Source organism: Knufia obscura (assembly GCF_036327395.1).
Source record: "Knufia obscura strain CCFEE 5817 isolate CBS 148926 chromosome Unknown scaffold_1, whole genome shotgun sequence".
In the NCBI taxonomy this organism is placed as follows: domain Eukaryota; kingdom Fungi; phylum Ascomycota; class Eurotiomycetes; order Chaetothyriales; family Trichomeriaceae; genus Knufia; species Knufia obscura.
In genome coordinates, this window is record NW_027042687.1 from 181134 (window position 1) to 192694 (window position 11561).

At 51.7% G+C, this 11561-nt stretch overlaps 6 protein-coding genes across 6 annotated transcripts; 3 read left to right on the forward strand and 3 right to left on the reverse strand.

Moving 5' to 3' along the window:
- Window positions 1-69: 69 nt before the first annotated feature.
- On the forward strand, window positions 70-2247 carry ENP2 (Small ribosomal subunit biogenesis; the record flags this gene model as incomplete). The annotated part of the gene is made up of 1 exon (XM_064868530.1): window positions 70-2247. One exon carries the CDS (start codon window positions 70-72, stop codon window positions 2245-2247), a length of 2178 nt encoding a protein of 725 aa, XP_064734027.1.
- A 707-nt stretch (window positions 2248-2954) lies between these two features.
- Window positions 2955-3897, forward strand: PMZ80_000077 (uncharacterized protein; the record flags this gene model as incomplete). Its single annotated transcript, XM_064868531.1, has 2 exons — window positions 2955-3806; window positions 3868-3897. The coding sequence occupies 2 exons, from the start codon at window positions 2955-2957 to the stop codon at window positions 3895-3897; spliced, it is 882 nt and encodes a 293-aa protein (XP_064734028.1).
- Window positions 3898-4547: 650 nt separating this feature from the next.
- On the reverse strand, window positions 4548-5393 carry PMZ80_000078 (uncharacterized protein; the record flags this gene model as incomplete). Its single annotated transcript, XM_064868532.1, has 1 exon — window positions 4548-5393. One exon carries the CDS (start codon window positions 5391-5393, stop codon window positions 4548-4550), a length of 846 nt encoding a protein of 281 aa, XP_064734029.1.
- A 943-nt stretch (window positions 5394-6336) lies between these two features.
- On the reverse strand, window positions 6337-6852 carry TRS20 (TRAPP subunit; the record flags this gene model as incomplete). Its single annotated transcript, XM_064868533.1, has 1 exon — window positions 6337-6852. One exon carries the CDS (start codon window positions 6850-6852, stop codon window positions 6337-6339), a length of 516 nt encoding a protein of 171 aa, XP_064734030.1.
- An 813-nt stretch (window positions 6853-7665) lies between these two features.
- On the forward strand, window positions 7666-8958 carry PMZ80_000080 (uncharacterized protein; the record flags this gene model as incomplete). The annotated part of the gene is made up of 4 exons (XM_064868534.1): window positions 7666-8224; window positions 8272-8666; window positions 8710-8895; window positions 8947-8958. 4 exons carry the CDS (start codon window positions 7666-7668, stop codon window positions 8956-8958), a joined length of 1152 nt encoding a protein of 383 aa, XP_064734031.1.
- A 1343-nt stretch (window positions 8959-10301) lies between these two features.
- PMZ80_000081 (uncharacterized protein) lies at window positions 10302-11413 on the reverse strand (the record flags this gene model as incomplete). The annotated part of the gene is made up of 3 exons (XM_064868535.1): window positions 10302-10714; window positions 10771-11201; window positions 11253-11413. 3 exons carry the CDS (start codon window positions 11411-11413, stop codon window positions 10302-10304), a joined length of 1005 nt encoding a protein of 334 aa, XP_064734032.1.
- Window positions 11414-11561: the final 148 nt, after the last annotated feature.

The following is an 11561-nucleotide window of genomic DNA, read 5'->3' on the forward strand; positions in this document are numbered from 1 at the left end:
CCATCACCTACCACACTTCCTGGAACGTTTCCTCCACCGTTCCTGGCCACAGGCCACCCTCCCACCACCATGAAACTTACCAACTCTGCGGTGCCCGTATACACAGTAGCCGGCACCTCAGCAAGCGGCAACATTCCCGACTGGGTCAAAAATAAAAAGAGAAAGAAAGGCCATGACTACGCAAACCACATCGAACTGCTCCAAGACTTCGAATTTGGAGAAGCATCACATTGCGTGCGTGTATCGGACGATGGCGAGTGGGTCATGAGCACGGGCACATACAAGCCACAGATACATACACACTACCTACCTAACCTTGCGCTGTCATGGGCGCGCCATACAGATACAATAAATAAGACATTTTTGTTTCTGAGCAGTGATTACAGCAAGAGTGTGCATTTGCAGGAAGATCGGAGTATCGAGTTTCATACGCCAGGAGGGTGTCATTACTCGCTGAGAATACCGAGATATGGACGGGATTTGATATATGATAAGAGTAGTACGGATCTGTTCGTACCAGCTGTGGGAGTCAACGGAAACGGTATGGGCGAAGTGTTCAGGATAAACCTGGAGCTGGGGAGATTTATGAATGAATTCGAGGTCGACGTAGGAGGAGACGACATGACAAGTTCAGGTGGCGGTGCCATGCAAGGCGGTATCCGGGTTGGCGGTGTCAACACAGGTGCTGTTGCGCAGGAGAGCCACGGTCTGGTCGCATTCGGAACAACACTAGGAACAGTCGAATACTGGGATCCTCGCGTACGGACTCGAGTCGCAACATTGACAGTCCCTGCCGAATTCGGCACAAGACCAGAAGTAACAGCAATGGACTTCCACCGCTCAGGCATTAAAAACGCAGTAGGAACATCCACAGGCCTCATCTACCTCTACGACCTTCGCTCACCAATCCCAACCTTGAAGAAAGACCAAGGCTACGACTACCCAATCCAACACGTCCAGTTCCTCACCCCAAACAGCACAACCCGCTCCGCTGACTCAAACCCCAAAATTCTTTCCGCCGACAAACGCATCCTCAAGATCTGGGAAGAATCCTCCGGTACCCCGTGGACCTCCATCGAGCCAGACGTCGACATAAATTGCACAGCATGGTGTCCCGACACAGGCATGATCCTTACCGCGAACGAAGGCCGCCAACAACACGCCTTCCTCATACCACAACTCGGTCCAGCACCAAAATGGTGCGCCTTCCTAGACAATATCGTCGAGGAGATGGCCGATGACCCGAACGATCCAAACGCATATGCAAATTCGAGTCGGAAGACAGGCGAAGTCTACGATAATTTCAAGTTCCTTACCGCGCCGCAACTTCGGACACTCAATCTGGATCATCTGGTTGGAAAGACGAATCTGCTAAGGCCATATATGCACGGTTACTTCGTCGCGCAGAAACTCTACGAGGAGGCACGACTCATCGCGAACCCGACGTCCTACGAGGAAGAGCGCGCAAAACGTGTACAAGAGAAGATCGACAAAGAGCGCGAGAGTAGGATCAGAGGACAGAAGAAAGTTACCGCGAAGGTCAACCGTAAACTCGCGGAGCGCATCCTCGAGAAAGAAGCGCTTAATGAGAAACGCCGTGCACAGAAAGTCCTCAAGCAGGGAGGCGACGAGGCGGCTGCTGTTGAGGCCGCGACGGACGACAAAGGTCTCCTCGTTGACTCACGTTTCGCGAAGATGTTCGAGATGGATGACTTTGTGGTTGATGAGGCGAGCAGGGAGTTCCAGAGTATTAATCCTAGCACGAAGGTCGAGGTGCAGCCACGGAGTAATCTTGATCATGAACGGGGTTTGACAGCCGTGGAAGAGGATATGGTCGACGAAGTGCCAGGTTCGAGTGACGAGGACTCCGCCTCGGAGGATGACTTTGCACATCGCAAGGTCGGCGAAAAAGACAATCGCATATCAAGCGCGGATTACAAGCGCAGACCGGACAAGAGGAAGAACAAGCCGAAACCAGCTGGTATGTCAATGCAGGTATCGTCCTCGAAAGCAGGGCCTAGAGCTGGGGGACGAACGCAACAGGATAGGTCTTTTGGTGATCGAGCTGCGACGTTCAAGCCTGGCGGGAGAGACAGAAATTCCGGTGGTGGCGGTGTGGTTGGTGAGAAGAGTATAACATTTGAGCCGGCATCGAAGAGGAAAGGGAAGGTACAATTTGATGCTGGACGGTCGGAGAAGAGAGGTGATAGGAGGAGTGCGTCGAAGAATCAGTTTAGGGGGATGTGAGATGCTCCCAGGGATGATCTGTATGATTGATGATTTTGTACATTTTCGAGATACCCTGTCTTCAAGTTCGGTTTTCATGTGGTATTGTGTGAAATATCTCAAGACGTTTTGCAGCGGGCTTTGAAGATTCGAGTCCCCATCGGGATAACCTGTACCACGAAAGAGAGCTATTCCTTCCACAATACACCTTGTCGTATAGGACATCCTTTCCACATCCAGCAATATCACCAATGTTTCGACAGCCACGCTCTGTGTCCCCTAGGTGACAGTCGAAATTACAACGAGCATAACCACGTCGCCTCCCCGGACCGCCCATCACGATGGGAGCAGAACACTTCGATATCGCGGCGGCTCAAGCTCCACGTTTCTCGCCAATAAAGACATCCCACTCCTTCCTACAGCAGTAAAATGGACAACCTATCCGAAATTACATCGACCAGATCTCAACCCATTCCATGCACATCTAATTACCCCGTCGCCAAAACTCATGAACCACACCAAACTCCCATCTCACGCATCCCAACGTCTTGAACACCCCTCATCTGAACTCCTCCCATCTCAATACCAGTATTCACCCAAGGGCCACACAAGATGAACAACACCACCATCCCCCTAACAGAGATCAACCTAACCAACCTCCTCCACCGTCTCACAACCGAACAACACCGTCTCGAACACCAATCCAACCCACCCGAATCGACAACAACATGTCTGCAGCAGATCAAACGCGTGATCCAACTGCTCATCCTTTACCGCAGCGGGGCGTTGACCAGCCTGGTGCTGCTGGAACTGGGGTAGATGGGATTGGAGTATTTGGGGATCATCCCGCCGGCGGAGATGGGCAGTTCGCAGGGTCAGTCACAGGTGGGGCGAGAGACACAGATGCAGACGCAACCACAGCCACAGCCACACCCACCAGCTCCGGCTGCTCGTTCAGTGGGGGTGGTGAGAAGACAAGACATCCAAATCCAATCGCGCCAAGACCAAAATCATCGTCGTTGAGAGGATATCGGAGTCGCTTCACCGAGATCCCCAACGACAACGAACCAGCATCCCCAGGAGACACAGACACACTCCCCAGCATTGAGGAGGCGGCCGAGCATGCAAGACCGATCTTCTTACTCCAAAGACAGGATGGAAAGGGCGATGCAAGCACGACTCAAATTGAGAAGGTCGATCTCCACTGCCCACCCGCACATGCTGATCGTTTACCATCGTTGCTGGGTGTGTTCGATGACAGCAGCTCTGATGAGGACGTTGAGCTAGGAGCTGCAGCTGAAGGTGTGTTTGAGTTTGATCCTAACGCTGATCCGGATTACTTCAAACCAGTCCACTCTCCACACCAATCCGAACTATCGGAGAAAACTCCGCTGCTCGCACGCATCGGTCGTTACATGCCAAGCGAGGACGAGCGGGCAGCAATCGCTGAGGAACAATACACGAAGGCAACGCGCCGGATGCCACTTCTTCTCGCGCTGGCGATGGTTGCGTCGGGGATGGTTGTTGTGCTGCAGGTGGTGGTAATGTGGCTTGTTTTCGCGCCGGGTTGCGCGTCTTGGGTACGTTCTTTTCTCCGCCTCTTCTTCTCTGTGTTCTGACCGAGGACTAATCTTGATGCAGGCGGGGTGTAATACGAGTGCCACAGTATGATTTCGGCGTAATCTGGAGGAGAGAGACGGACAAACGGCGGGCATCATCAGAGGATGTGTTGAGGGACGACGTTTCTGGTGATTCTCCTGAGTTGGTGATTTTGTCAGTGTTGTCCGGGTTGAGTCTGAACACAGCGAGGGCTTGGCTCTGGACAGGACGTTGCGTTTAGTCGACTTTGTGGTAAGGATAGAGCTTCGTGTTGGCGGTTGCGGTGGGCTAGAGGTAAGTAGCAACAAAGATAGCATCAATTCGCTGAGATCGTGTGAGCTTAACGGGCGTGGATGTCAGTCAAGCAGTCAGTGATGCAATTCGAGAGGAAGTCAACCACCTGTTGGAGATGTAGATACTTCGCAGTCGTATGTGAACTGAAGCGGACCAACGAGACTTCTCTCCTCGCTTTGTGTCGTCTTCACGTTTACTATATTGTTCAGGAGCCTCGTAATCTGCCTGCCTCAAAAGTCGAACACAAGCCATGCGCGAAGAGATACAGTACGACCCTGCTGAGACATGACCATGATCGAGTTGCGAATCTAGTTCCTTTGTACCAAAGCCATCCATGAGATCTTCCCGATGTGGTCCTGCCCACCGGCTTGTACATTCTTGCTCCGTTTCTGTGCATACATAGCGCTTAGTCCAGCCCTGCATGTTACTCACAGCCTCCTCGCCCTCCGCCTCTCCACTCTCATATTCTGCGTGACACCACCCACCACACCTCGAATCCGCCGCTCAATCAGGAACGTGAAGATAACAACGAAGATGAGGATTGGTATGATGAAGTGAGACATGACTTTTCCACCTTTTGCTTGCCCGAACCCTTCGTTGCTGATTTGAACTGCGCTTTCGCGGGGGAGATCTGGATCTTGTGGTGGCTTATCGATGAGACTGGGAGTAGGACTTGATGAAATATGTTGAGCGGACACCCCATCGACGGTAGGCGACACAGTTCGCTTCTGGAAGGTGGTTTCATATGTGGTGGAAGGCGGAGCCGTTGCCGTTGCAGTAGCGATCGCAGTGATTGTTACCGTAGGCGGTGTGAACGTCAACCGGGTGGTGCCATTGCAGACATGGTCAGTCCAGTAGCAACTGCTTGATGGAGACACGGTTTCTGGTTCGTGAGTGAGGGACCAATCTATCGAAGTTGGTGCAGGCTCGGGCTGTGTAACTGGCTGGGTCGGCTGGGAAGTGTACATGGTGGGGGTATACGCAGTCGCGGTGAATGCAGGTGTGGAGGGAGGCATAGATTCAGGTTCGCTGGGCTGCTGTGGCTTTGGGGTTGATAGCGTTGAAGCTGGCGCAGGAGTTGCGGTCGATACAGGGTTTTGCGGTGTCGCTATGGATGTGGGAGGAGTGGTGGACAGTGGTGAGTTGGATGTGGCTTGTGGCGTACTCATAGGTGTTGGAGGATCAGCGTTCGGAATCGTCGGAGTCGTGAAGCTTGGATTCGAGTCTGCAGATGGTGAAAGTTCAGGCGAAGCAGAAACGACTGAAGCTGGCATTGGCGATGTCCAGGTCGTTTCCTGCGGAGGGGAAGGCAGTGCGAGTGAAGAACCCGCGTTGTAGAGGGAAGCAGGAGATGGGTCTGTTGTGTTACTTGTTGTCTGTGATGACGTTGCACTATTGGAAGCGCATATGTCAATTGTTGTCGTCACTGTCACAACAGTGACAGGATCGATCACATTTGGAACAGCAGCGCTTGGCATATCGAAGGAAGTGAAGGGTTTCGCGACCCGAAGTACAAAATTTTTCAACTGGGTTATCGAAGCTAACAGACCATCATCTCGTGGAAGTTGAGTGTATGATCAAGATGCTGCGTAAGTATCTCTTCCATGGCTGATACGCAACACAGACAAGTTTCGGTGATACTGAGTCGTTCTCATCGTCTGTTTGTTGCAATTCATGGTGGCTGCCACGCAAGCTGCCTCTCATCACCGGTCCCCATCTCCTCCGTCACTACACTCAGACTGCGCCATCTCCCTCCAGCTTCCGGTACTGTTGCGCACGCTTCGCTTTCCGGTCTTCGATACACTGGCTGACAAGAGCGCATGCGAAATATATAGGCACATAGCTCATGACTAGAGGCACGAGCAGTGCTAGCTGTGCCCATGTTGGCCATTGTGTGAATGCGGTCATACTGTGGTGTCTGTTAGGCTAAGTTTTGGCTGTGTTGCGCCGAATCGGGTGCCGCTTGCGCTCTAGATGCTCTATTGAGAACAGGTTTAGGCAGTCGAAGGTCGACGCTCAAGTTGCTTTCCCACTACAGATAAGTGGACGCGTTTTGTAGCAATAGCCTGCATACTCCGGTGGTGTACTGGTTTCGAGGCTGTCAAGGTGAAACAATTCCAGCTGATGCACCGACCCTGCGTAGACAAAGCGCGGTACCGTGATAGTCTCTGGTGCAATTGCGTTCGTCTCGTCATCTTCCTCGTGGTGCGTGGACACTCACAACCATTTCCTGCCGGCAGCTGCGACTCTAGCTCGAAACACAGGACTCTTGATCTCGTCACCAATCTTGTAGAACGGATTCATTAGAGTCTTAACCCAAATCTCATACACTTCCGTCATGAACTGCCGAAGCGCTTCCTCTGTTTGCGGACTAGTCGGGTTTTGAGCTATTGAGCTTGAAGAAAGCGTTGAGGTCCTACTTCCAGCAGCAGCTGCCGGACCGCCAGGTTGATGCAGAAGCATGAAACGCACATTTGTTCCGGTCATGAAACAACTGATATGGGAATTTGTCGGAGCATAGCTGTCGGTTACCTTGAGCCACATGTTCGGAGTCAGCCACTGCACCTCCTCCACCACATCGATAGCGGCATGAACAATGAATTGATTCATGTATCGTGACGACTCGCCATTGCGGAAGTGCGCTTGACCGTTGCCGCCGGCTTTAGCGGTTCCGAAGGTATACTCAAACAATGGCGTGTCGGTCGGCGAGACGACTACGAAGTAGTAGGACATCGCTTTCCAAAGTTCACTTTGTGCCTGCCAGCTCTTTCTGCATTTAGCGTGGGTCGATAGGGCTGGGCGTGGTTCGGCTCACTGACACATATGGTCCGGACACAGACCATGTGACACTGCAAACCTGGTCCCGCGCACGAACGTGCCGACGATGCTTTTCCTACGGACAGTGATATCGAGGTACGTTCCCTAGTAATTTGAAGTCGATTCCGTAGCCTTGCTGTAGAAATGCTCAGCCTGGTGTGGAAGGCGCTCGAAGCTAGTCCGAAAATAGACAAGAGTGTTTCCGCGCTCTCAGGAACGCGTCTCCTCCAGAAGCAGACTTCTGTCTTTCGTTCATGCATTTACAGTGGGAGTGTTGTAGCCTTTCTGCATCCTGCGGTATTCCATGGACTTGGACACGCATCCACCAAACGTGGGACCGGCTTTCTCTGCAGCTATGTCTGAAAAGTCGCTGCTCCTGTTCGACCTCGGTCCCGCTCGCTGGAAACGAAGAGGTCCGTTCAGAGGTTTATCATGATGCTGATGGGTTACCGTACCTTCCTGCTCTTTTGCACTGGCGGTTGCATCTGCGACGCAAACCCTCGATTGAAGTTTGTTGCCTAACAGCTCGCCTATCTCGATCTGCACATACAAAGCGCGGAAGCCATCTGCATCTTCACTTACACTTTCTTAAGTTCCCAACTAGTGGTTTTGCCCGAAGCCAATGTACGCATCAGCCTTGCGTAGCCTCGCTTGTCCTCTTACCTTTTGTGAGGAGCAATAAATTATCCCCTCTATTCTCTGCTATGTTATTCTCTGCTTTCGCACAACATGGACAAGCTTACTTCAAAGTTCAAGAAGCATTTCGGTAACGATACTCATACCAACATCGGCTCACAAAAGACATCATCGGCCTCCCCAAATCTGTTCCTGGTGGGCAATCATAATGCTGGGGATGGGGGTGGTGGTACCGCCGACGGATCCCCTGGAGAGGCTCGAGAAGTCAAGATACAGAACGTTACCGAGCTAGGCAACGTTTCCAGCATATCTTCGCTCGTGAAACGAGATCTAGGATTCCAAGGAAAGCTGGGAGATTACATCCTGATCAACTATGGCGACACCATGTTCACGGACGCCAGAGGCAGTGATGAGTTTCGAGGGATGACTTGCAATTCTTGTGCTATTGCATGCGAGGATCCCACGCAGGTCTTTGACGCCAAGTTGGACAACAGCGGCTATCCTCACTGCTTACTCATGCCTTCCGATGAATATGGCGAGGATTCAAGCAAATATGCTTTAGGCATCACTAATATCGTTGAGACGTCTCACGGCAAAGGCAAGTCACCCCAGCCACATCTACAAGCCAGTACTGACATGCAGCAGGCATTCTGTATTTTCTTTTGAACCACCGACCCGACTTCAAGGATCATCTACTAGGCGCTGGGGTCGCTGAAGTTTCTATCGATACTACTGGCCCTCACCCTGTCCCAAGAGCTAGAAGGCTCTGCAAATACTGGTGGGACGGAGAGACAGAACCGTGGTATGGAGACGTCTGTGCCTTGAAGGTTGACGGCTACGTCTATGCATACGGTCATGCTAAGGACAGTCCATTCGTCTACCTCACCAGGGTCAGACAGGATGATGCTACGAATCTTGACTCGTACGAGTACTGGAACGGTGAGTCGTGGCAACACGAGAGGCTGAAGCGTGAGCAATTGAGTGAGAAGGAGAGCATATTCTGGCAAATCAACCAAGGCCAGATTATCTGGTCGAACTATCATCAATGCTTCATGTTCATTTATTGCGACAACTTCTGGTCGTGCCAGGTCTTGGTGAGTTATGCGTCGAGGTAAAGAGCACAGCGCTAACAGACAGAAGCTCAAAACGGCACTCACCCCTGAAGGACCTTGGTCAGAGCCAATGACGGTGCACAAGCCGAAGCCTGTGCAGGAGGGCGGCAACATCTATGCCGCAGTACCCCATCAGTACTTCGATCCTTCTGGCAAGACCTTGATCATCACTTACACAAACCATCCAAACACCATTCAGGCCATCAAAGTGGTGAGTATTCACGTGATCGAAGGAGTAAAGTACATGCTGACCAGATTCTAGGATTTCGATTGATGAATTTCTAATGACATGAAAGATTACGGTCATCAACGAAACGCGCCGCATGGGTACGGATCGGCCTCGACCAGGGTCTCGCGCTTGTATGTCTGTCGAGTTGTCCAGTCGATAGTTCATCTTGAATCACACCTTTACGCGCTCCCCAACATAGTTTCTCGAGTCATCAATAATGATGTTATCTCACAGTCGTTACGAACTGCAGTGGTGTCAGGCATGTGGGCTACTTGCTACCACACTATCCCAAAACTGGATGTCTCCCCGAAGCCACCAAACCCTGCTGTTCACTCGATATGGCTTGACACTGCACCCATGCGGCACTTGTGCTCATGGTTTTCGAGCTATCATTTTTGTCGAACCACTGCATTGCATTGATCAGCGTTCGCTTTGCAATAACCTCGGCGAGCATCCGATAGCATGTGACGTTCGTCACGACTACGTTGAAGCTCTCAAGCGACAATTAAGCGACATGGCGAGCAGAAGCAATGCAGAGTGTGACCTGATGAGTGAATATGAATTACCTGTTCAAGAATACTTATGGTTACATGGCTTCTGCTCACGGCTCCCTTCGATTTTGATATTCGGATGCTGAACTATCGCGCAAGGAAGTCGCTGACTCTGTTGGTGGCGCTAATCACGACTAATGAAATTTCTGTCAAGTGTAAAGCTGTCTTATCATTGACATCAACCTAGAGCAGATTTGGTGTTCGAGACCTATTACTACCTCCCTCATAAAGACGATCAAGCACATCACATGAGCATGTTCCTCGGTTCGGAAAATATATCCCGTTCAACAATCGCATCTCGTTCGCTGTCAAGGAACTGCACTTCTCAAACTCTGTACCTGACTGACATGCACGATACTTCCCCGCAGAGATGCTTTTGCAGGCGATTGTGCGAAGTCTGGGGTCATGGAGCCGGAAGTCAATGATCACTACAGATCGCCCACGCTAGAAGAAACCCTGTCTCGCACCGTTACGGAACGCGTACCTTAACGAAGCTCGTCTAGAGCTTAAACTAACTCTACTGCGGAGGCTGCATTAGCGTGATGCTTGATAGAGCTACGCTTCGCATCGATGATACCGAGCTTCGGGTCGAGCTGATGTGCATGAAGTGTCACTACCAATAGAATGAACGCCAATTCGACGACCGAACTAGGATAGGCTCGTGACATTGGCAGCTACCACATCAGCGACGCTGAAGTGGTCGTCGCAGCAACAGTGTTGACGGCCACATTATCATTAGCGGCAATATAAAATGCTTACTATATTCTTCTCATATGCCAGGTGCTCATGAACCATCATTGCGAGTTTCATCCAAACAACGACCGCTCATTACGTCAATCAGCTACCCTCCATCGCCTTCGTCACATCGATGTCCATCTGTAATGCCACCTCCTGCAACATGGTTGTGTAGTACGGTATCTGCTGTCCGTCCACTGTGCTGTTCCCCCCTTTTAGGTCGACCGGAAGGACTGGATTTTGCCGCTCAAGCACGATGCCGACCGCAACCAGCTGGTAGACTTCAGCACGCAAATCGACTTGTTGTAAACCGGGTACCAAGACAAGGTTGTTCAGAGTCGCTACACCAATATCCGTGCCATTGACGGACATGGCGAGGGTCACATTCCCGAGGTTCAAAGTCATGACCGTCGGGTTGAAGATCGCAGCCACGCCAACTGCGTTTGTTCCATCTGGCTCGGTCGTGTTTAACGTATTGAAGGAGAGAAGGCCGAAGTTCTTGAGACCGTCGAAGCCTAGCGGGTTGGTCAGCATGTGCGGTGTTGCGACAAATTTGACGAGATTGACATACCTTTCAAGGTGATGTTCTTGTCATAATTGACATTTGTTTTCGGTAATGAGCTTGTACTCAGGCCGCCGTGTCCGCGCAGAGCGACGGTGAACTCTTCGCTGCCAAGCGCGAGGAGCACGTAGCGGGTAAACTCATCCATATGCGTGATGTTGACACGCTGTAGCGGCACCTCCGACTCGGTGCCGTTTGCTGCCTTCGTGATCTTCGGGGTTCGGATTGAGGCAAATGGCGGGTTGTCTGCGTTGTCAAGCATGTAGAACGACGCATTGAAAGGGTAGAGTGTCGGCTCGTATTTGGTCGGATTGTTGACCACTTGTGTGAATCCTAGTTCGACACTGTCCGGTGTGGGATTCTGAATGGTCATCGACGTGACCTGGAGCGTACTCCTGTCGGCTGCCCTGCGCGCGACCTTCGGGTATGCGACGTAGATGCTGGAAACTAGTGTCAGTGGGTTGGTGACGATGGGTCGTGTCGCCACTCACATCGGCAGCACCACGGCGAGCACTATGATCACGAAGAGCAGGAAGTACAGCCACCAAAACCGACCACATATCCGCCGCAGTTTTCCCTTCTGTGACTTCTGTTCTGACACTTCATGATGTGCTGCTTCGTCCTTCTCGTGCGCTATGCTCTCGTGCGTCATGATGGGCTCTTGCGCCGACGACCTTGTAGAATTGAAGAACGATGTTGCGAATGTCGATTCATCAAGGTGTAGCGAGGGGACTGCCTCACGCGGCATGGACCTCACCTGATAATGACTGTGGAAGGACGATGCATCCCACAATAATGTG